The following is a 25,956-nucleotide window of genomic DNA, read 5'->3' as shown; positions in this document are numbered from 1 at the left end:
AAAGGCCACACTCACACAACCCCAGGAAAGGGACATTTATCTTCTTATTCCATAAACAAGTTGTAATGGAGCCATGGTGCACAGCACACATACCTGGAATCCTCAGTGTATTATTTTGAACCTTACCAGTCCAAGTGGAGAAATGGATGGCGGGAGTGCAGTTTTCTCCTTCCCTGGCCCTGTCCATGAGTGATTACATGACCAATATCCTTAGTACTTGCGCAGCATTCCTCAGAGTTCCCCAGACGCTACATAAAGCTCTTTCCGAAGAGGTCATAGCTAGAAAGCGTATGGTGATAAGCAGTATCAGGAGGAAGCTAAACTGGATGTGTAGTCCTTCAGCTCACCCATGCGCTGCTTTCTTGACAAATGAAGAATGCACTGTTGCCCAGTTGTGAAGGCCAGAGATCACACAGACAACACGCAGTTAAGTCTAGGAGATCAATAGCCCGTGTGCAAGAGAAACAGGATAATTTTATTATTAGGTTTTCCTTAAAATAAATGTACAATAGAAGCTCTACAGTTCAGTATGACTAGACATGATTTATAACTTGAATATGTTTTTAAAAAACAAATGACAACAGAAATGAACCGGCACAAACTACAAAGCCACTGGAGGAAAGAGAAGCTATAGCTTGACTTCCTTAAAAACTGTTTTCCAATCATTAAGTACCTCCACCAAGTCATTAATCACATGCTTTCTAAATTTAGAAAGGAATGATCAAGTGGACTGAAACATGTAATGCACAATCTTGGTTTCCCAGCTATAAAATAACAGTATCTCAACAGAATAAAATACGCTTTAGGCAGTTCTCTGAAAACTTCAATGACCTTTTCTGGCTCAGTACCTGACTTGAAATGTTCAAATGTTTATATTGCACAAAAAAGAAACTTCAGCAGCATACTATGTGCATGGGAAGCTGATGAAAAATACGATTGGAAACCCCTTAAATTGCGTTCCATATACATGATTTAAATATATAGTTTTCTGCATCTTTAATTAGTATAAGTAAAAAGGTAAATTTCTGAACAGCACAGAAATACAAATGTATTTAGAGTTTTACAAAATATATCCAACCCCTTAGACATGCACAATCTTTTCATTTTGGAGTGTTATAGTATACGAGGCAGCCAGTTTCTTCTTCATAATGTAGGTAGGAAGTCATTTTTATGGAGTTTTTTGTACGAAAAAATAAAAACAAGATCCTTTTTTCTCTAAAAAAAAGTTTTGTGGAATGTTGGAAATTACGGAAAAAGAATTCCAAGCTAACGAAGTCAGAAGACTTGGATGAGAAAACCGGCACATTAGGTTATGAGGAATGATGGTCATCTTCAAGTGATTCAAGGAGCATTCTGTCATAGTTAAAGGCTACCAGAAGATGGTGTGGAAAGCCATGAATGCTGGGCCATTTCTCTTTAAAGAACCACAGTGTGCAAATGTTTCAGGGATCCTAAGCAATGCCCCAACACATGAACAGGCTGGTGCAGCTAGCACCACAGGCAGGAGGCAGCAGCTTCTGTCCTAACAGGCTGCCCTCTGTGGAGGCTGCAGCAGACACTGCCTGTGGGTATAAATCAGGATGCTGGCCGCAGGACTTCTAAATTTATCAACATGGAAGGAAGAGAGCCACTGGCTGTTAACTCCCTCAAAATTTTCTCTATAAAATATACAGCTTCAATAATACCTGCCTACCAGCTAAAGAATGTTATAGCTTCACTTAGAAATGTCAATAGCAGATTACAATTCTAACTTGTCTAAACTCATGCCTTTAGTAGGTTAAATACTGATGTCAAAATACTCTCCATTCAGACTTAAGTGCCCTGTTTCTCAGCCATGTAATAGCTTCTCATTTGTGTTTTCCTAATTTGCTTTCCTTGAATTTCTAAAGAAAGCTATTCTAAAAATCAGTTAACTGCTTAGTACAAAATGTGAAAAGCAGAAAGACTGAGGAAGTCCTGTCATGCACTCTACTTTGCTGCCCAAGAAAGCCAACTGTTTCTTACCGCAAAAGGAGAGAACTGTTTTCAGGCTTGAGAGCTAGTGAAGGACTTGGGGGTGGACAATTCATGTTGGTTATAAATCAGATATACATATACAATTGCTCTACATCCTGTTACACGCAGCTTCAGAATTTCTACTCTACTCCAGACTCACAGCTTGTATTCTCTTCCTTATCTGTGCCTTTGTCGTTACACTACGATCAAAACTACCTCAACAGCAGTGCAGCTACTGTCAATGTCTGCCTGCTGGAAACCTGAAAAATGCTGGTTGACTTTCGCTCCTGCAGGTCTAGTTACAAACACTCAGTTCTTAAGACACAAGAGCACTGGCAATCACTGGAGAAAGCATGGTTTCCAATAGCCACATCTCCTGGCAATAGTCAAAAGGCCAGGTGTTGACTAAAGGACTACCATGCCAGCACTGGAGGGAGACTACTCTTCCGAGTTAGTCTAGCTCACTGGAGCCTAAAATACAGACTTCACGTGTCTGGGCTCACTGGCTGTATCTCCTGTTCTCCATGACACAGGCTGCTGCATTAGGTGATGCCCCCAGCAACAAAATGGCCTATGGCCCTTGAAAAGCCAACATTTCCAAGAACCTGAAGGAAGTAGGAGTATAGTCTTTTGACCATTCCAAGATGTTTTATATTCCAAGGTAAGTTATTTTAGGCTGACCAGTTAAGTAACCATTTTAAGAGTTAAGTTTTTAACTACATTAAGAGAAGGTTCAATTAAAATATACACTTAAGCCTGGCACAGTAGTGTGCTCCTATAATCCCAGTTGAGACAAGAGGGAGGAAGTTGGCAATTTAGAGACCTGTGTGGCAAGACTGTGAGACCATACACAGGGGAACCATACACACTCAAATGGGGAGTGTGAAACAAAACCAGTTACATTTTGTCCCCAAGTATATTTCAAAGTCAGTGCTGCATTGCTTTTGTTTAAGTAATAGCAGGCAATTCGGCAAGTCATATAAACCTGGTACAAACTAAAGAATGAATCATTACCTTATTAGCTAACCCAGGCAGGGCTCCTAGCAATGTCAACTACCATGGATATATCAGCATGCTGCAGCCACATGAAATGGTATCTAACAAGGAATTCTTAATAGTCTCAGCACAACATTAATGTGCCTTTCACAGTTTTGTGTGGCTTTAGTTTCTTCTCTTTTCAAATATTTACTGGCCAAAGAAAATTAATGGTTTTCTCCCATTAACCAATTAATTTATTGTCACTGGATTCTCTCAACTTATTATGCCCAACTTAAAGTAGTTCATATTTTTGTGGTTTTGTGTGAAAATCCAACTTGCAAAATTTTAAAAATATTGAGTTATGCCCTATCTTCTTTTTATAGTCCTTAGGGAACCTCCTAGAGGATAAATGAAAGATAATCAATGCCTCTTACTTTCCCAATGCTTTTTTAATCATATGTAGATATAATGGTTATTCTACATGCCTTCTGTTACTGAAAAGGTAGACTGTTTCCTGTAAGTACTCCCTGAGAATGCCCATTCAGGATCCCCTGAAAGGCAAATGACAGCTATACATGACCAACATGAATTAAATGAGAGGCTGGCAAATTCATGCCTGTGGTAACATGAAGCCAACTGTACTGATTTACCAAACAACTGACTCCTGGCATGGGTGCGAATTCATTTTCTTGCTTCTTACTGTTCTTTCATTTGAGGTGTCTTTGTGTGTGTGAATATAAGAATTTGCACGACACATTGCCTACATGGAGGTCAGAGGACAATTTTCAAGAGTTGGTTCTTCCTTTCCACATTGTTTTGAGGAACTCTGACTCTGTTCCCGCCTCATTGTAGGGACACTGGGATTACAGATGTGGCTTTTTATGTGGGTTCCAGGGATCTGGACTCAGGTTGTCATGCTTGCACAGTAAACGCTTTTCCTCACTAAATCATCTCCTTGGCCAACTTCTTGCTTTTCTAAATGTGAACTAAGTCATGGTTTATATTTAACCTTCATTGGTCACTTTGTTTTTCTTTAGAAGGTAGCAGACCTGACTAAAGATTTCCAGTCAGGGAAGTAGGGAGGTCAAGTGCCTTTGAAAAGCTCAATGCAGAACAAGACTAAGAGAAGGCCTGTGGATCTATCCAGATCCAACAGACAACCATTCACAAGAAACAAGGCACATAATTTTGATAACAAAGTGCTGATTAAGACAGCAACATAACTGGAGTTGATCGAGCTAGCATGTGGGTTGTCAAAGTACTGCCCTCCAGACATGCGGCAGCCCTTCAGTGCGGCTCAGTCACCACTGCTGCTTCCTTGCACAGCACTGCCAATAGGAGAAGCACAGGGGCATCTTTGCTGCTTCACACCAACTGTGACAAGAAGACATTCATAAAAAATGACATCTTATCCTCAGCTTTCCGTTCTTACTTTCACAGCTCTGGGAAGAAGTGAGCTGGTAAGTATGTTTAAGTGGGTAGAAGGTTTCCTCCAACCCTCCCATAGAAGTCCACCCTAGAGAACTCAGACTGGAATGCATAGTCCCTACCCATTACAAATACATTTTAGGGCTAACTTCAGAGATAGTGAAATAGTAATATAACTTAATTTTAGTCAATATAAATTACAATGGCCATCTAAATATTTAAACAGCAAAATAGAACAAAATATACATATGTAAAAATTCTTCTAAGTAAACAAATGTACAGTCTCAGAACTTAAAATTCACTACAACGTTCATTGTGTACATTAATTAGGCTCAGAATGAAGTAAAAGTAGTCGATTTAACCCCCAACCTGGAAAGCTATTCCGCTACGGTTGTAATTTCATCCATTCAGCATACTGCAACTTTCATTTAGATAGAGTGCAACCGTCCATGTAAACAGTTTATCATCTTGGTCCCTGGGTATGGACCTTTGGATAGAAGAAGAAACCCTGGGAGCAGCAGACGGGGAGGGAGCATTACACCGCAGAAAACCAAGCAGCTTCTGCTGCTCTGCTGGACTCAGGGCTTCCCATTGGGTGGCTCAGGAAGACTCTGAGGGGTGGATGTGGTGAAAGTAGATAGCCATGAAGACATAGCTGTCTTTGCACTGGAAAAAGCTCCTCCAACTGATTGGCCTGTGTGAAAAAGAAAAACAAAAGGAAAAAATGTATGAAATTAATAAAAGGTTTAAGTTTTCTGCATGCTGGGAATAGAACGTAGGCAGGTCCTTTAATATTGAACCACATGTCCAGCCTGTACCTAATATTTCGTTACACAATGAAAACCCAACAAACATGAATAAAGTTAACTCACTGAAACACAGTAAAATAATGTAGTTACTAAGACACCACGTTCATTTTTAGTTCAAGCCGGGCGTGGTGGCGCACGCCTTTGATCCCAGCACTCGGGAGGCAGAGGCAGGCGGATTTTTGAGTTCGAGGCCAACCTGGTCTACAAAGTGAGTTCCAGGTCAGCCAGGGTTATACAGAGAAACCCTGTCTCAAATAACCAAAAAAAAAAAAAATTTTTTTTTAGTTCAAAAGACTATCTTTCCATTTACACGTCTTAAAGAAAACTGAGTAATGTTTCACCATAGGAGCCCACACTAGGTACTTTATGGGGGCTGATAACATAATTTTATAGCTACAGCACTAGCAACTCTGACTAACATCAGAATTATCTGGAGAGCTTAAATAGCTGAATATACAACTGGAGAGATGCCTCAGGAATTAGGATTGTTTACTGTTCTTTCAGGACCAAGTTCAGTTCCTAGCACCCATATCAAGAGACTCAAAACTGCCTTTAACTCTAGCTCCAGGGGACCCAATGCTTCTGGCCCAATGCACGGGTACCCACACATTCATGCAGACAGAACAAACACACATGTTCTCTGAACCTAATTACATTAGAAGAATAGTACTATACTAGAAGAGAGCCTTGTAGGTCTCATGTTGTTTTTAAATAATAGTATCTTTGAAGTTGCTGTGAATGTGAGATTATTTGAGTCATTGCTATTAGGGAAAGGGGACATAGAAGAGACTCATGTTGCAATTTAATTCCAGCAGCAACACTAGAAACCAAATATAGCTGTCCTCTTTGCCTGTGGTTTCAGTTCCTACACTTGAGTTCCCTGTTGTCTGAATCTTCAGACAATGCTATTCAGGTTATAAATGTTCAATGGAATTATCTTAGAAATAAATCACTTATAAATTATAAACTTCAGTCTGTTCTAAGTAGTGATGGCCTATCTCACAATCCAGTTCTGTCCCTCCTCGTATCTCCTTCTGTCTAATGTACACATGCTTCTGTTCCTTCTGTCACTTGGTTATCAGGCTCACTCCCATGGTGTGCAGGTTGGTTTTAATTAACTTGACTCAACCCTAGACAAATCTGGAAAGAGGGAATCTTAATTGGGAAAATGCTACTAACAGATTGGTATGTAGGTAAATTTATAGGGCATTGTCTTGATTAATGATTAGTATAGGACGATTCAGCCCACAGTGGTTAAGTGGTCTTGATGGTGTAAGAAAAGAGGCTGAGCAAAAGCCCTGAGCAAACCAGTAAGTAGTGTTCCGCCATGGTCTCCGCATCAGTTCCTGCCTTTGTTTCTCTCAATGAACTGTCCTAGGACATGTAAGCCAAACAAATCCCTTCAACTCCAAGTTGCTTTTGGTAGTAATTATCACAGCAATAGCCCTAACGAAGATACCTGGTAGCGCAGTGTCTATGTTCCAGTAACCCTAAAGGCAAGGGCTGTGGAGCTGGCAACTTGAACATGCCAAAGAAGAGCTGTAAAGTGATTTCTTTAAACAAAAAAAGTAAAAAAATTTTGAGCGACAGAATATATTCATATAACTTTTACTAAAATCTACTGTTATAACTCTCTCATTCTATTATTGCTGTTAATTTCAGTGGTTAATTTACATGTTAATGTTTTATCAAAGGTTGATATGCAAGAAAAAAACATGGCGTGTATATAGTTTTAGGTATCCTCTGTGATTCTTTGAATAATCTCTTTTGGATGGGGGGGGTGCTACTATAGTGATGTATATGTCTTCAAAGAAGCTAACTTTTTCTATTAAATATAAGAATCCACTATAACTATATAGAAACATATATATCAAATTTCATTCCTCTGGCAATAAAATGATCCTAAGTAGGGCTATGTGTTCTGTGTCTTTTAAAAGGAGTCCAGAGTGTCCTTTCACCAACTTTCTATAGGTGTAAGGAATGTTAGTTACAAAGACCATTATGAGGCATTCTTCTACTGGGGCTTCTGAGTTCTGTTCAATAAGAGTTAACAGTTATTTCTGTTAAGGGTAACAGAAAATGTCCCGCATGGGCTCATTTGTTTGAATACTTTGTCTCTGCATGGTGGTACTGCTGTGGGAGGTTAAGGAACTTTGGGACCTGTGGTCCAGTAGAAGTGAAGTGTTACATTGGCGTCTGAAGTTGTATCTATTTCCAGCTCCAGCTCTCTGCTTCCTGATCTACTAGGACATAAGGAGCATCAGCAGCAACATGCTCACACTGTTATGAATTGCATCATGACTTGCTGACCTGATAAACTGTGCCCTTTAAACCATAAGCCAAAGCAAAGTTCTTCCTTGAGTTGTTCCTGTCAGATATGGTCAAAGTAATAAGAACAGTAACTAATATAGTTTCTAAGTTTGAAATTGGATCAATGGTGGTGCACACCTTTTTTTCCAGTACTTAGGAGGTAGAGGCAGGCAGATTTTGATTTCAAGGCCAGTTTGGTCTATATAGTAAGTTCCAGGTTAGCTGGGGCTTCAACAACAAACAAACAAAAGGGGTGGGGGTGGGAAGAAATAAGATATTTATTCCGACACAACATAGAATAATCCTCAAAAAATTTTGAGTGAAAAAATGCTAGGCACAGAATATATGTTCATGCAATGATTTACCTAGCTTTGGGTATCTGGTTAATACTGGCCTCATAAAGTGAGTTGGAAAGTATTATCTTATTCACTACTTTATGAAAGGTTTGTATTCAATTTATGTTATTTCTTCCTTAAATATCTAATAGAATTTCAATGAGAAGTTTGTAATCTCAGCACTTGGGATGTTGAATCAGGAGAATCTGGAGTTTGAGGTTAATCTAGACTACAAAGCTAGACACTGTCTTGACAAACAAAAGTAGGGGGTTGAATAAAAGAAAGGAAGACAGAGAGTGAGAGAGAAAAGAGAGGAAGAAGAGGAGAAAAGAACTCAAGAGCCAAGCCAACATAGATGTTGGTTAAATTAGAAACCCTGCACCAGGTTTTAAGTTCTTCACAGATCTAAAGCTATTCTGATTTTACTATCTGTAGTCTAATCCTGGTTATCTGTAGTGTCTCTAAAAGCCCCCTTGTATTGTTATGTGATCCAGAAATCTCTATAACTTTATTGTAATGAATTCCACACTGAAGACAGAAAATGGATACATATGACAAGCAGCTCCAGCTGAGGGTGTGCCTTACCAACGGCTTTTCCTGTTTGTACCACATTCCGGCTGGTTGTGACCATGACACTGCCAATTTTTTTGCCACGTTCACTATTCTGAACAGAACTAAAAAAAAAAAGAAATACAATTTTTAAAAATATCAAACATTTGAGAATGCCCACAACCAAACCATTCTATTATCATAAGAAAATAAAAAGCAAAATTATTATGAATAAATACTTGAATGTATTTGAAAGAACACAGAAATGAGCTGAGGTGAGAACAGAAAGATTTATGGCTAAATCTTCTTGACAGATATGATTTCTGAGAGGATATCATCAAAATAAGAATGGCAAGTCCTGTTATCTCATACTATTGTGTATAGACAGAGTTTTTATTTTGAAATACATGCTGTTGAGCTACAGAATGTTAAACACACTGGGTTACTATTTGCAACACTAATCTATCAAGTAAACATAATACCTATTTGGCAACATATGGCATAGACTCAGAATAATTTCCCCTTATTTTCTCTAAGTACTCACTGTGAGAATCTGAGTTTCATGTCTGACACGGAGTACTGGCCTTGAAAAGGATGGCTGTAAAACAAAGTTTAAATTTATATTATGAATACATCAATAATGGTGCAAAATGCAGTCACATGAACTGTTAGTTAACTTTTTGGGAGACACAAGAGGACATAGTGCTCTAAAACTGACAGTGGGGACACATGCATCATTCCAAATATGACCTCTCCAAGTGACTCAACAGTTTTGGGTTCTATCTTCTTTCCTTGTGCAGTAAATGAATGTGGCTAGAAATGGACATGTGTGTACTGGGGACAGAAGTGCTAACACTGTTCTGACAGGAATTACTTCATCTGGGGTAGGGACCAAGCATTAGCCCAACTTAAAAATACATCAGGAAATTAGGTGAGGAGCTAATTTAGGCCACTGTCACAACTTTACCTTGATCCTGGTCACCCTGTAAATATATGTCATTGGCCATAAAAATTTGCTAGTAAATCAGCAAAATCTGTTGTTTATTATAAAAGCAACTCAAAATGTAAAACAAATTGGCACTGTAGTTTTGTGAGAATTTCTGCCACACCAAAGGAAAAACATTTTATTAAAATCAAAACCAAAATCAACCAAACAAATGACTTAATAAGCATAGTTAAGACTGAAAGAGAAAGGTCAATAAACAAGTCTTGTCTTAAACTCAGGGTTACTCTATCCTGTGTTATGGAGAAAGAGAAATCCATAGCTACTTATGCTATAGCTATGAATATATAATGCTATAGTTTTGTCAAATGACAGTAAAAGTGCTCTGGGTCAAAGCAAGCATATAGACCAGTTCTTCCTTTTATGGATCACAGAACTAAGCTGACAGATCATACAAACGTGCTGTGCTTGTAGCTGCCTAACATGTGCAAAGCCCCAGGTTCAGTATCAAACATTGCAACATCACAAAAACGTCCCTCATCAGTCATTTCTCCTATTCCCCAAACAGCGTGATTCCAGGATGGGGGAACATTATACATTATGCTTGGTAATTTAGAGATTCCTCTTTAGAAGCTAAAAAGTATCAGGCAGATTTCAAGGTAATTAGTTTGGAATGTTTCAAATTACACTTCCTGATAATGAAGACCATCGTTCTTTTTTTTTTTTTTTCATTTCTTATTTTTAATCTGGTGAAAATGTTTAAAATCTACTGATCATCATGATTTCCTAATTACTACTCTAATGGGCCTCTTCATCCTTGATCTTCTCCCCTTTTTGTTTTAAAAATGTAAAAGCAAAGTGTCTTTTTTTCTATATGTACTTTTATAAACATTTATTTTTGAAATTAAAATATAATTGCATTGTTTTTCCTCTTTTCTTTCTTCCCTCCAAACCTTACAACGTAACTCACTTTGCTCTCTCAAATTCATGACGTCTATTTCTTTAATTGTTGTTATACACACTCACACACACACACCTTACCAGTCTTTATAATGTATAATGTTACCTGTATGTGTATGATTTCAGGGCTGACCACAATTTGAGGGCTCTTCCCTAGACAGACTTTTTCTCTCCTGTTTCCTCTGGGCTCTGTATTCCTTAGCTGCCTACGAAGCCCCATGAGATTTCCTTCTTCCATGTTAGTATATATATCTACTGGTGTCCTCTTTGTTTATTTGGTTTTTGTTTTGGCCTTCAAACTTACATTTCTCCAACTTTAGCCTCTTGAGTGTGAGATTTCAGGCATGTGCTATCACACTTAGTTATGAGTGCTTTCCAGTCTGCATTTCAACCCCCATAACTTTAGTTTCTTTATATATTTTTTCGTACCTATTTTTAAAGCCCAGCCTAGCTCAACCTATGTACTAGCATTAAGATCCGCAGAGTTGGTTCAGGTTAACAGCCTCAGGTGCAATGATTGAGACAGCTTCACATATTGGAGAGTTGACTAATTAGGGTGACCTAGCTTATAAGAAGAGCCACTTCACGTGTCCCTGGCAAACCAGCTCACATTTCCTTTGTATGCCTCAGCACCCAGACCCTGCAACTGGTGAGGCAGACTATTTTGAACTCTTAGTTCTTTCATTTACTAGCATTAAAATGTAGTCTACTTTTTAATTGTTTTTAATACATTCAGGTGGCAATATAGTTTTGCCATAGCCAAAAAAATCCACCGAAGTTAGAGTTGAGCCTATCATTTTCTTTGAGAGATAATATAAAGATAATAATAGACTAGTCCACCAAAATGTTCTGAAACCATGTTCCCTACCAAATGCATCTAGAAGTTTATATTGTTTAATGTGTACATCAGAAAGTGTGTGTTTCTACCTCAGAGTGAAAGGCTGGAAAACAATTTTCCAAGCAAATGGACTGAAGAAACAAGCTGGAGTAGCCATTTTAATATCGGATAAAATCGACTTCCAACCCAAAGTTATCAAAAAAGACAAGGAGGGACACTTCATACTCATCAAAGGTAAAATCCTCCAAGAGGAACTCTCAATTCTGAATATCTACGCACCAAATGCAAGGGCAGCCACATTCATTAGAGACACTTTAGTAAAGCTCAAAGCATACATTGCACCTCACACAATAATAGTGGGAGACTTCAACACACCACTTTCTTCAAAGGACAGATCGTGGAAACAGAAACTAAACAGGGACACAGTGAAACTAACAGAAGTTATGAAACAAATGGACCTGACAGATATCTACAGAACATTTTATCCTAAAACAAAAGGAGATACCTTCTTCTCAGCACCTCACGGGACCTTCTCCAAAATTGACCATATAATTGGTCACAAAACAGGCCTCAATAGATACAAAAATATAGAAATTGTCCCATGTATCCTATCAGACCACCATGGCCTAAGACTGATCTTCAATAACAACATAAATAATGGAAAGCCAACATTCACGTGGAAACTGAATAACACTCTTCTCAATGATACCTTGGTCAAGGAAGGAATAAAGAAAGAAATTAAAGACTTTTTAGAGTTTAATGAAAATGAAGCCACAACGTACCCAAACCTATGGGACACAATGAAAGCATTTCTAAGAGGGAAACTCATAGCTCTGAGTGCCTCCAAGAAGAAAGGGGAGACAGCACATACTAGCAGCTTGACAACACATCTAAAAGCTCTAGAAAAAAAGGAAGCAAATTCACCCAAGAGGAGTAGACGGCAGGAAATAATCAAACTCAGGGGTGAAATCAACCAAGTGGAAACAAGAAGAACTATTCAAAGAATTAACCAAACGAGGAGTTGGTTCTTTGAGAAAATCAACAAGATAGATAAACCCTTAGCTAGACTCACTAAAGGGCACAGGGACAAAATCCTAATAACAAAATCAGAAATGAAAAGGGAGACATAACAACAGATCCTGAAGAAATCCAAAACACCATCAGATCCTTCTACAAAAGGCTATACTCAACAAAACTGGAAAACCTGGACGAAATGGACAAATTTCTGGACAGATACCAGGTACCAAAGTTGAATCAGGATCAAGTTGACCATCTAAACAGTCCCATATCACCAAAAGAAATAGAAGCAGTTATTAATAGTCTCCCAACCAAAAAAAGCCCAGGACCAGATGGGTTTAGTGCAGAGTTCTATCAGACCTTCAAAGAAGATCTAATTCCAATTCTGCACAAACTATTTCACAAAATAGAAGTAGAAGGTAATCTACCCAACTCATTTTATGAAGCCACTATTACTCTGATACCTAAACCACAGAAAGATCCATCAAAGATAGAGAACTTCAGACCAATTTCTCTTATGAATATCGATGCAAAAATCCTCAATAAAATTCTCGCTAACCGAATCCAAGAACACATTAAAGCAATCATCCATCCTGACCAAGTAGGTTTTATTCCAGGGATGCAGGGATGGTTTAATATACGAAAATCCATCAATGTAATCCATTATATAAACAAACTCAAAGACAAAAACCACATGATCATCTCGTTAGATGCAGAAAAAGCATTTGACAAGATCCAACACCCATTCATGATAAAAGTTTTGGAAAGATCAGGAATTCAAGGCCCATACCTAAACATGATAAAAGCAATCTACAGCAAACCAGTAGCCAACATCAAAGTAAATGGAGAGAAGCTGGAAGCAATCCCACTAAAATCAGGGACTAGACAAGGCTGCCCACTTTCTCCCTACCTTTTCAACATAGTACTTGAAGTATTAGCCAGAGCAATTCGACAACAAAAGGAGATCAAGGGGATACAAATTGGAAAAGAGGAAGTCAAAATATCACTTTTTGCAGATGATATGATAGTATATATAAGTGACCCTAAAAATTCTACCAGAGAACTCCTAAACCTGATAAACAGCTTCGGTGAAGTAGCTGGATATAAAATAAACTCAAACAAGTCAATGGCCTTTCTCTATACAAAGAATAAACAGGCTGAGAAAGAAATTAGGGAAACAACACCCTTCTCAATAGTCACAAATAATATAAAATATCTTGGCGTGACTCTAACTAAGGAAGTGAAAAATCTGTATGATAAAAACTTCAAATCTCTGAAGAAAGAAATTAAGGAAGATCTCAGAAGATGGAAAGATCTCCCATGCTCATGGATTGGCAGGATCAACATTGTAAAAATGGCTATCTTGCCAAAAGCAATCTACAGATTCAATGCAATCCCCATCAAAATTCCAACTCAATTCTTCAACGAATTGGAAGGAGCAATTTGCAAATTTGTCTGGAATAACAAAAAACCTAGGATAGCAAAAAGTCTTCTCAAGGATAAAAGAACTTCTGGCGGAATCACCATGCCTGACCTAAAGCTTTACTACAGAGCAATTGTGATAAAAACTGCATGGTACTGGTATAGAGACAGACAAGTAGACCAATGGAATAGAATTGAAGACCCAGAAATGAACCCACACACCTATGGTCACTTGATCTTCGACAAGGGAGCTAAAACCATCCAGTGGAAGAAAGACAGCATTTTCAACAATTGGTGCTGGCACAACTGGTTGTTATCGTGTAGAAGAATGCGAATTGATCCATACTTATCTCCTTGTACTAAGGTCAAATCTAAGTGGATCAAGGAACTTCACATAAAACCAGAGACACTGAAACTTATAGAGGAGAAAGTGGGAAAAAGCCTTGAAGATATGGGCACAGGGGAAAAATTCCTGAACAGAACAGCAATGGCTTGTGCTGTAAGATCGAGAATTGACAAATGGGACCTAATGAAACTCCAAAGTTTCTGCAAGGCAAAAGACACCGTCAATAAGACAAAAAGACCACCAACAGATTGGGAAAGGATCTTTACCTATCCTAAATCAGATAGGGGACTAATATCCAACATATATAAAGAACTCAAGAAGGTGGACTTCAGAAAATCAAATAACCCCATTAAAAAATGGGGCTCAGAACTGAACAAAGAATTCTCACCTGAGGAATACCGAATGGCAGAGAAGCACTTGAAAAAATGTTCAACATCCTTAATCATCAGGGAAATGCAAATCAAAACAACCCTGAGATTCCACCTCACACCAGTCAGAATGGCTAGGATCAAAAATTCAGGTGACAGCAGATGCTGGCGTGGATGTGGAGAAAGAGGAACACTCCTCCATTGTTGGTGGGAATGCAGGCTTGTACAACCACTCTGGAAATCAGTCTGGCGGTTCCTCAGAAAACTGGACATAGTACTACCGGAGGATCCAGCAATACCTCTCCTGGGCATATATCCAGAAGATGCCCCAACAGGTAAGAAGGACACATGCTCCACTATGTTCATAGCAGCCTTATTTATAATAGCCAGAAGCTGGAAAGAACCCAGATGCCCCTCAACAGAGGAATGGATACAGAAAATGTGGTACATCTACACAATGGAGTACTACTCAGCTATTAAAAAGAATGAATTTATGAAATTCCTAGCCAAATGGATGGACCTGGAGGGCATCATCCTGAGTGAGGTAACACATTCACAAAGAAACTCGCACAATATGTATTCACTGATAAGTGGATATTAGCCCCAAACCTAGGATACATAAGATATAATTTGCTAAACACATGAAACTCAAGAAGAATGAAGACTGAAGTGTGGACACTATGCCCCTCCTTAGATTTGGGAACAAAACACCCATGGAAGGAGTTACAGAGACAAAGTTTGGAGCTGAGATGAAAGGATGGACCATGTAGAGACTGCCATATCCAGGGATCCACCCCATAATCAGCATCCAAACGCTGACACCATTGCATACACTAGCAAGATTTTATTGAAAGGACCCAGATGTAGCTGTCTCTTGTGAGACTATGCCGGGGCCTAGCAAACACAGAAGTGGATGCTCACAGTCAGCTAATGGATGGATCATAGGGCTCCCAATGGAGGAGCTAGAGAAAGTAGCCAAGGAGCTAAAGGGATCTGCAACCCTATAGGTGGAACAACATTATGAACTAACCAGTACCCCGGAGCTCTTGACTCTAGCTGCATATATATCAAAAGATGGCCTAGTCGGCCATCACTGGGAAGAGAGGCCCATTGGACTTGCAAACTTTATATGCCCCAGTACAGGGGAACACCAGGGCCAAAAGGGGGGAGTGGGTGGGCAGGGGAGTGGGGGTGGGTGGATATGGGGGACTTTTGGTATAGCATTGGAAATGTAAATGAGTTAAATACCTAATAAAAAATGGAAAAAAAAAAAAAAAAGAAAGTGTGTGTTTAATCACTTAAATTGCACTTCTACTTTAGCTAAAAACAATAAACAATAGCTCCCACAATAACACGGTGCTGAATACAAAATTGACTTTGTCCATTTTTACCAAGAAATAAAAGTTCAAAGTACAATAAAAATAGCCAATTTATGTAATTTATGCTTGTATCATTAAAAATAGTATTTAAGCAAGGAGTGGTAGTAAACCTTTAATCCAAGCACTGGAAAGGCAGAGGCAGGTGGTTCTCAGTTTGAGGCCAGCCTGATCTACACAGTGAGTTCCAGGCTAGGCAGGGGCTGTATACTAAGACTGTCTCTTTCAATAACGACAGGCTTTCTTTGTAAAGCAACCATTTTCCATCCCACCACGTCTAGAGGATATGCTTACTTTGGATTTATCTCTGAAAGTGCCGGATGCTTATTGCTGTTCCATACCCTGTAGTTGTGAGTATTCTTCCAGGCGGCAACAAAAGTTGTTCCATAGTCTGATAACATCTTTTCATTATCTGCCAAGAAAATGGTTGAAGAAAGCTAAGCTGGATCATAGCCATCTGGGCATGAAGATTAATAACCATAAAGTGTGAAAGTCCCTTTATGTTTTTAAGTCCCACAGCCACATTGTGGGGAAATTGCCTAGATGTAAGCAAATTTGGCTCTAGTCCCAGAAACCCTGTTAAGAAGCCTTGAAGCCCTTGGCAAATCACTTAATCATTCAGAACTTCATTTTCTTAACTGGGAAATAAGAGGACTGAGCCAAACATTGCCCAAGGCTCTCTATGCCAAAATGTTTCCACGTTTTCCTTTCTGTTACAAGGATTATATTATTTATTAAATAAAAAGTACACACATGGCAGGGAGCAGACATATTGGCTTAAGCATATGATGAGAGTTAGAATCTCCTTAATGTTAAAAGAGGTTAAGAACAAGCAAGTAGACTACTTCTTTTACCTATGTTTTCTTTGTTTGGACTTTGTCTCAGTATTTGGTGCTTCATTCTTAAATTATTGAAGCACTGTACTATCAAAAATACTTACAACAACATAGGATCTTCACATTAATGCCAAGTAGCTCTTTGTTATATTGATACCATGGGGAAGGGTCCACGAACATTCCTTTTGCTTGGAAGGACAGAATAGGTCTGGGGAACTGATTCAAGAAGCTATTGCCTCACATTTACTACACATGAAGGTATGCTATTTTGTTTTTGATACAAAGTCTTGCTATGCACTCAGGTTGGCTTTGAACTCTTGTGACTCTTCTGTCTTGACTTCCTTCTGTCCAGGCAGATGGTATCTGAGGTCTATGCCACCATGTCTGGCTATATTCTATGCTTTTAAGGTGAAATGCCAGTAGCTTTTTGTTGCTAGGAAAGGACCAGGAGACACATAGTTCCATTTACAGCAATAAGGTACACTTCCCCTGCAGCACAGCCCTCTCTGCTGGTCACGTGTAAGAATGGGCTTCTGAACCAGACTGCTCAAGCCTCTCACCCAGATAGATGACCAAGTTACAGTACTCTGTAACTCAATACTTGTTTCCTGTTCTCTGTAAATTGTAATTTCTGGGATTATTATTAAAGCCAAAATTATTACTAGCTGTAAAGTGTTCAGAACATGCCTTGCATGTATTAATTTTTAAAGTTGAATGTTGGACAATTATAGTACATGCTTTTAACCCCAGTACTTAGGAGGCAGAGGCAGGTAGATCTCTGAGTTTGAGGCCAGCCTGGTCTGTACAGAACAAGTTCCACGACAGCCAGGGCTACACAGAAAAAGCCTGTCTTGAAAACAAAGAATTGATTATTCATGAGGCCAAATAACTAGCAGATATCTGGCTTTCTTTTTAAGATTAGTAATTTTGGGTTACGAGATTTAATTTTGATGCCTCTAATGATATATTTGTAGAAATGATAGACATTTAAAAATATCCAACAAATAAGTGAGGACATGATCATTACTTTTTCTTTATAATGAAAACATCCCTGAAATCTAGATTTCAGACTACCCTGGCAGGCGGAAATGATAATAGTGATTTGAAAACAAAAAAAAAAAAATCCCTGCTGACACAAAAATGCAAATAAGCTGCACAATACTGCAGACGTGCACGTTTATAGACTATTACAAGAAAGTAAACTGCATATCGTACATATTTCATTGCTGTTTAAAAAAAAAAAAAAGCAATGTATTTTTTCAGTAATGACAACCAAAAATTATTCTGAAATCTATTTTTGCTACAAGTCTACAAGTATTTGCCAGAGTTCCAAGGTAGAAATGCTTATTGCAAAGCTCCACTTCTAGTTCATACTGTTTTCTAAGTAGAATGAAGTAGTTTTAACCAGAAATGTATTTTCACCTGCCCCATTTAAATCATTTAACAGGAAAAATAATATTTTTTAGAATAGGATAAAACTTTGAAGGTCTAATCACTCAGAATATAATTTGCAATGGTTCCTTTACATTTTTTAATAACTTGAAAATATGTAAGCAGCTTTTATAAAGTTACCAAATACTGACATTTCCTTTGATACAAAGTAATCAGCAGCCAAACTGAAGTGAAAACAATCAATACTGTCTTAACATTTTTATCATAAAGAGGATAAAAAAAAAAAAAAAAAAAAAAGTCAGGCCTTTAATCCCAGCACTTGGGAGGCAGAGGCAGTCAGATTTCTGAGTTTGAGGCCAGCCTGGTCTACAGAGTGAGTTCCAGGACAGACAGGGCTACACAGAAACCCTGTCTTGAAAAAAACCAAAACCAAAACCCAAACCAAACCAAAACAAAAAAACAAAAAGAAAGAAAGAGTAATGGTCAGACCACATGTTCAAATAGAGTCACTACTGTAAAGACTATCCCAAACCATAAAATCAAAGTCTAAAACATATGTAAAGAAAAAGGTTTGGAAACATATAAAGTACTCAAAATGTCAGAGTCATCATTATGTCTGTATGGGTACCAGTGATTTTCTAACGCAACTCAAAACATCCATAAAAATTAGAACATGAAGGTTTATAAGAAGAATTGTGGCTGAGTGCTTCCTCTTTTTTAAAGATTTATTTATTATTATATCTAAGTACACTGTAGCGGTCTTCAGATGTACCAGAAGAAGATGTTAAATCTCATTACCAATGGTTGTGAGCCACCATGTGGTTGCTGGGATTTGAACTCAGGACCTTCAGAAGAGCAGTCGGTGCTTTTAACCACTGAGCCATCTCTCCAGCTCCGGCTGAGTGATTCTTACCTAACTGCAGTGTAGCAGCCAGGAGAGCGTGGATGTAGACTGCAAACTGGGCCCGGATCCATTCGTCACCACCCTCCCAGCCGGTGCCATCCAGGAAGACATCGTCCCGGTTCTCAGTCACGTGCCTCACCAGGTAGTCTGCGAACCTTAGGTCAGCCGTCGTTGGGTTAAGCAGCTTCCTAAGTTCTGGATCGTGGATCTGGATCAGTGCTTCTTCCACCTAGAAGAGTGCCCAGGTACAAGTCAGAGTTGGGACACAGATTTCCATGTCATGTTATAAAAAGGAACCACTGGGGAACTGGAACTAAAAAATATGAATAACATATTCTCAAAGGATGAATCTAAGAAAGAGGCAGGTGTGTACACTGCGGTTTCTGTATACTTTCTCTTTTTATGGAATAAAGTGCCTGTTCTAATTTTAGAAATTATAGGTAGAGGAGGATAGCTGACTTAGTGATTAAGAGCACTTGCTACTCTTGGAGATGATCTACGTTTGCTTCACAGCCTCATATGGTTGCTTGTATCCATTCAGTTCCAGGGGATCTTGCACCCTCTTCTGATGTCCATGGTTACTGTGTGTGCACACAGTACACACACATATATGCATGCAGGCAAAATAAGCACACATATAAATAAGTCTTAAGAAAAGACTTACAGAAAAAATATGTGCAACTAAGAACATGACTTTGAACTATAAAAGTAATTATGCTTCTAAAATCTTTGATTATATAATTGCTTTGGAAAATATAGATACATACACAATAAAACTTGTCCTTATATTAACATGAAAAAAATAAACTTAGTTATAATTCCTTCAAATTTTTCCATTTTGAGGGCATGCACACTTTGAAATATTTTTAATATTGTATACACACACACACAAACATACTGTATATACTGTATACATACCTACCTACCTAACTGGCAAGGTTTTGTTTTGTTCTTTAGCTGCTGGTAATTATAGTTGGGCCCTTACACATACTTAGCAACTGCTGTACAAGTCAACTCATCCCCAAAGGTTAGTTGTAGAGTGAATTAATAAAACATCAATCAATCAACTTGTGAACGCTAAAGCACTTTATGCTTCTCCCACCTGTACCCTCCTATCTGGTATAAAGTTTCTCCCTCACTTATATTGGGGATGATAATAAATCTGTCAGTAATTATAAAAACATCAGTGCATTAAAAAGAATCCCAGTATTTTTCAACTGTGAAATTAAATGAATAATTTAAAAATTTAAATATACTGACACAGTATTGAATAACTGCTATGAAGTTCTTTAACATCAGGAACATATTAAGCAGGATATGTGTATAAATTATTCTGAAAAAATTCCACATTTTAATAAGGCATTGAGACCATGATAGGCATGCTTTGCTCAGGCTGGAATCCTTGCTCAAGCATTTATCAGTTGTTTGATAATGGGACAATCACCCTTACTTGTGACCCTCAGCTTATGTATATCCAAAATGTAGATAGTATGTATCTTAGAGGGCTGTTAGGAAAATGAGATCAGTTAATAAATATAAAGTGGTTTATAGTGAGGTATGCCTTTAATTCCTTTAATACTTGGGAGGAAGAGGCAGGTGGATCTCTGAGTTCAAGACAAGCCTGGTCTACAAAGTAAGTTCCAGGAAAGTCAGGGGTACATAGAGACCCTGTCTCAAAAACAAAGCAAGCCGGGCGTGGTGGTACACGCCTTTAATCCCAGCACTCGGGAGGCAGAGGCAGGCGGATTTCTGAGTCCGAGGCCAGCCTGGTCTACAAAGTGAGTTCCAGGACAGCCAGGGCTATACAGAGAAACCCTGTCTCGAAAAACCAAAACAAACAAAAAACAAACAAACAAACAAAAAACAAAGCAAAACAAAACCCAACCCAACGAAATAAATAAATAAATAAATAAATAAACAAACAAATAAATTAAAATGACTAGAATATAGTAGACATTATTTTTCTTATTAATGCTGTTACAATAAGTTCATAATTATATTTAGGAAAGGAATAGTGAGCCAGCAGGCCAAGTTCATAGACTCAGACATAAACGTACTTCCACAATGGCATCACTGAGGTGCTTCTGTTGTCGGAAAAGGATGTTAGTAGCTCCAGCCACAAATCCCCGAACAGTGACATCAGAGAGAAGATGATGCTGCTGCAATGCCATGTAAGGCAAACACAGATATCCCTATGGATTACAAGAGCAACAGAAAATAACAGAAACGTGAAAAATAAAATAAGCCACTCCTCTTTTCATGAAAAAATTGTCCATTCTTCCCTGCCTGCCCATTTAATCTCTGACTCATTAAAATAATATTCACATAGAGCAATGCCTTGCCTTGACTGCAGTAAAGTCCAGTGAGTGGTTAGCTAATTCTCTTCTCAAATGGTCAAACCTCTGCAAGGCTATCTTACTTAATCCCTTCATTTTTGGTCCAATTTAAAGTCTGACTTCCTTTTTAATTTAGGGAATTAAATATATTATATCCATTAAAAAGTATGTTGTCTACTAGAAAGCAGTTAAGAATTGTAGAGCATGCACAGCCATCTAGGTGCAATGAGAAGAGAAAAACATCTAGTTTACTGTTAGACACAATACAAAGATATGTCAAAATATTTGCTACAAATTAGTTAAAGCAAAAGTTACATTGGCAGTATCTCTTTAATTTCTATTTGAAAAAGCACTGACTTAAAATTACAGCTGAATCACTAATCCTCAATAGGCATTTAATTCTGCAAACCAATCAACCAAAAAAAGCAAGCCCAACCCAGCCCAATCCCCAGAGTTGAGGGTGTGGTCAGTGGTAAAGATTTGTGCATAAAGGCAGGACAGAGCTGTTGAATCTCTGATCTGTTTGTAGCCTCAGGTTGTACATAAAACATCACACTTACTGAAAACCTATGCTGATTCAGAATCTTTCAGTAACTGTTTCTATTTTCCTGTGAATATTTCAACGGGGCTACGTAAAAAGAACCTTGGCTTGAGAACACACACACACACTCTTTACCTAAATTTATCTCACAGATATGCCTGCTCATCTGTTAGTGTATTTTTAAATTATTTAACATAGCACTTTTTATTTATAACTTCGTAAAAACTGGAGTAGATATATTTCTAGCCATATAATGGCATATTCTAAAACTATAGAAAGTGCTGATGTGCTGGGAGTGGTGTTGCACGCCTATAATCCCAGCACTTGGGAGGCAGAGTCAGGTGGATTTCTGAGTTCGAGGCCAGCCTGATCTACAGAGTGAGTTCCAGGACAGCCAGGGCTACACAGAGAAACCCTGTAGTGATGAAGTTCAATTCTCAGAAATGTAAATGTGATCAAGGGATAGATAAAGATGGGTTCGGACTGCTATCATTTGTGTAAAAGGGATAGGGGAAAGCCTATGCATTTCCTTAGGCTATAAAAAGATAGACACTGGCGATGTTCACAGCTATCAGAGAAGGCAGAAGGGTAGAAGAGATGGATTAGGAAACATTTCTTCTTGGTTCTGGGTTGAATCCAGTGCTGTGTGTATGCTAGGCATGCACTGTACATTCTCAGGCCACAGAAAATTTTATTACAGGTGCTTTGGACTTTTTACTACTGAACCATGTGAAAATACTACATATTGATACAACTGTTCAAAATAGCTTTAATATGGTGTCACTACTTTTCTTTTCATGATGTTCAACTTAATTAAAAATCTTTGGAAGGTGCCAGAATATGATTATAGAAGAATATATTTTTTCCAAAAAAGCAGATTTCATATCCAAACCTACTCCTGGCTTCCCACTTAACTAAGACAACTCAACATCCATACATGAAATGGCACCATATACTGATAAAGAACAAGACAAAAAAACAGAGAATAATTATCGTGTATGGTAAACATACACTGACACAGAAATTACAAAAATAAAAATTATAAGCAAACATTATTGAGATATTTGCATATCAATATTCTCTGAAGTATTCATAGTAGCCAAAAGTTGGAGGCAATGATCAGTTGATGAGTGAATTAATAAAAAAGTAGGGTAGAATATAATGGGATATTATTCATATCCCCTTCAAATATCCAAATACTAAAATAAATTCTATATATTCAGTTACAAGTTGAGAAGCTATGTGATTTTTTTTTTATTTTCTGAGATACGATTCTCATCTTGGGCTGGCTTCAAACTCAGGATCCTCATGTCTCAGCTACCAAAGCGTTGGGTCACAGTCATCATGTGTCATCACTGTTACATAGCTGAGAAAATTAAATTTCACTAGTTAAAATACCTTGTTTTAAACTGGCATATAGAAATTAAAACAAAGTAACTTTTAATCAGTTTTTATGGTACATCAACTGATTTTCCTAACTGACTTGTGATTGGAGAGGAAAGCTGACACAGGAAATTGAACAGAAAAGGATCCCCAGTCCTTTCTAGTCATCCCAACACTTAACTATGCCAGTGTGTGCCCAACTCCAGTACTCGATCAGAAGGAAGGCCCACAATACTGGACTTGCACACCCCAAATGCTATTCCATCTCTTTTCTCAGCTTATCTCACGCCATTCCCCTTTCAGTGTTCCTCTGCTTACTCATTTGCATGGCAGCAGAGCATGAGTACACAGGTATGATTTGTTTCAATTTTTTTTCTATTTCTCTTGTTCTGCTGGATAGTAGTTCTAGACTCATCATTTCCTTAGCCCTTTTATTACTTCTTAAAAAAAAAAGATTTATATATTCTATATGAGTACACTGTTGCTGTCTTCAGACACACCAGAAGAGGGCACCAGGTCCCATTACAGATGGTTGTGAGCCACATGTGGTTGCTGAAAATTGAAATCAGGACCTCTGGAAAAGCAATCAGTGCTCTTAACCACTGAGCTGTCTCTTCAGCTCCTTCTGTGTATTTCTTAAATAAGCTCTCAGAAAAAGGTCATACAAATTATTAACAATCTGATGTAACCTCTAGGGCTTACATAGTAAACCTGGCCTGTAAGGATGACATGACATCATTCTCATCCAAGTTCAAATACTAAGAGCTGGGGAACTGGCTAGGAGATTGAAAGTACAGGGTGAAGCTGGGAGGTGGTGGCACATGCTTTTAATTCCAGCATTTGGGAGGCAGAGGCAGGAGAACCTCTGAATTAGAGGCCAGCTTGGTCTATAAATAGAGTTCCAGGACACACACAAAACCTCCTCAAAACAAAACAAAAGCAAAACCAAAAACAGACCACAGGCTATTAGCTGTACCCACATGGTAGCTCACAACCTTCTGTCACCTGAGCTCCAGAGGATTTGACACCCTCTTCTGACCTGATCAGGCACTGTAATGCATACATATACATACAGGCCAAACTTTATACATGTAAGATAAAAATAATGAAGTGAAAGAATCCCAAGGGAAAACAGCTTAAAGACAATTTGGTTTTTAGAACATCTAATCTTCCAAAGTTACTGACCTAAAGGATCAGTATTTGTAGTTAGAAATGTGATTAAGCAACACACTGGGTTTTACTCAACACACAATGAAAGATGATACCAAGGGGAAAAAAGACTCCTTTATCACAGTAACAGTGGTAAGCCTATCACATATTTATCACAGTAACAGTGGTAAGCCTATCACATATTTAGTACTGGCATAAAGCGCATAAATCTAGCAACTAACATGGTTTATTGAAAAGATTCAGATTACTCTGAGGAATCTGATCCTCAAAACCAAAATTCTTCTTCAGTCCATTTGCCTCCTGGTAAGAAGTGCTCTTGGACATGCAGAAACAATGGCAGTTAAAGAAATTTTACAATTTGGGGTTGGAAGGATGACTCAACTGCTAGTAGTACCTGATGCTTTGCAGGGGACCTGGGTCTCATTGCACACTAATGGTAGGTTCCAACTGTCTGTCACTCCACTTTACAGAGATCTAGTACTCCTTGGACACTAAGTACACATGGCATATGTATGTATATTTCTTAGGGCTTCTATTGCTGTGATAATATACCATGACCAAAAGCAAATTGGGACAGAAGGGGTCTATTTCACTTTACAACTCTCAGGTCACATTCATCACTGAGTGAAATTAGAAAAGAAATCATGGAGGAAGGTTAGTTATTACTGGCTTATTTCCCATGGCTTGCTCAGCTTGCTCTTAAAACAACCCAAAACCATCCACCCAGAGATGGCACCAACCATAGGGGGCTGGCTCTCTCATATCAATATTTGATGAGGAAAATGCCCTATAGACTTGCCCTTGGCCAATCTTATGGAGGTATTTTCTCAGTTAAGATTTCTTCTTCCCAGGTATGTCAAGGTTCATTTAACCCCTTGTGAACCTCACACAAACATATCACTTATTAATCATAACCTTTCCTTTCTTGTTCATCCCCCAAGATCTCATATTAACAATTACAATATAAACACAGTAATTTTAAAATTCTTTGTCTTTAAAATATTTCAGGTTTTCTTTAAAAGTCCAACATCTTTATCTAACAGCATTATTCATTAGGTATTTCCCAGTTTTCAAGGAGAACTTTAAGACCCAAAAATGTGTCCAAACACATAAAGTTACAATTAATGTCCTCAATAAAGGACAGTCCATTTTACCTTTGTAAAGATGGCCAGAGGCATGCCATATTGGTCTTCTTCCAAACCAGAAATGAGCCCTGGTATCAGGACCACCTGCCTGTTATTAGCTTGAGGCTGTACAGTAATTGGAGGACTGTCCGAGGGCAGAGAGTCCTTTTGGAATAAGTGTGTCTGGTCTGACCCCATCTGCTCCCTTTCTTTCAAGCTGGCATCCTCTAAGACACTAGGATCCAACGTTTCCCAGTCACTTTCTGAAGACTCTGGAGATGGACGGGGTGGAAGTTCCAAATATCGGCCAGAATCACTGGGTTCCTGTCCTTTGTTGTTGTTACCTTCTACTTGGAAGTAAGGCTTCTCCGTCTTGGGCACAGCATCTTCGCCATGGTTTACTGCCATGACTCTTGTGACAGTTTCCAAGCTGGTATTTAAGACGTCAGAAGTAGACTCAGAAGTAAAATCATCTGCAGAGGGATTACTTTCCTGAGGTCCAGCATCTTCAGACATACTCTTTCGAGGTCTATACTGAGAACAGTCACTGAGGCCATGCTCAATCATGCCTACAATATAAAATATTGAAGAACAGC

At 38.4% G+C, this 25,956-nt stretch overlaps 1 protein-coding gene across 2 annotated transcripts in view; it reads right to left on the bottom strand.

Annotated features, from left to right (window-relative positions):
- Positions 1–454: 454 nt before the first annotated feature.
- Avl9 (AVL9 cell migration associated) overlaps positions 455–25,956 on the bottom strand; it is a 47,074-nt gene continuing 21,572 nt past the window's right edge. The window contains exons 10-16 of one of the 2 annotated variants that reach the window (XM_006506790.3): positions 25,391–25,929; positions 20,864–20,998; positions 18,816–19,035; positions 15,969–16,086; positions 8,949–9,002; positions 8,441–8,529; positions 455–5,095 (exon numbers count right to left, since the gene is read on the bottom strand). In XM_006506790.3, the coding sequence (XP_006506853.1) occupies positions 4,980–5,095; positions 8,441–8,529; positions 8,949–9,002; positions 15,969–16,086; positions 18,816–19,035; positions 20,864–20,998; positions 25,391–25,929 (1,271 nt within the window). In that variant the 3' untranslated portion in view covers positions 455–4,979. The remainder of the gene's footprint in view (positions 5,096–8,440; positions 8,530–8,948; positions 9,003–15,968; positions 16,087–18,815; positions 19,036–20,863; positions 20,999–25,390; positions 25,930–25,956) is intronic. The other variant, NM_030235.1, reaches the window with a different exon arrangement.

Source organism: Mus musculus, chromosome 6, assembly GCF_000001635.26.
Source record: "Mus musculus strain C57BL/6J chromosome 6, GRCm38.p6 C57BL/6J".
Lineage (NCBI taxonomy): Eukaryota > Metazoa > Chordata > Mammalia > Rodentia > Muridae > Mus > Mus musculus.
This window is presented reverse-complemented; position numbering and strand designations above follow the sequence as displayed.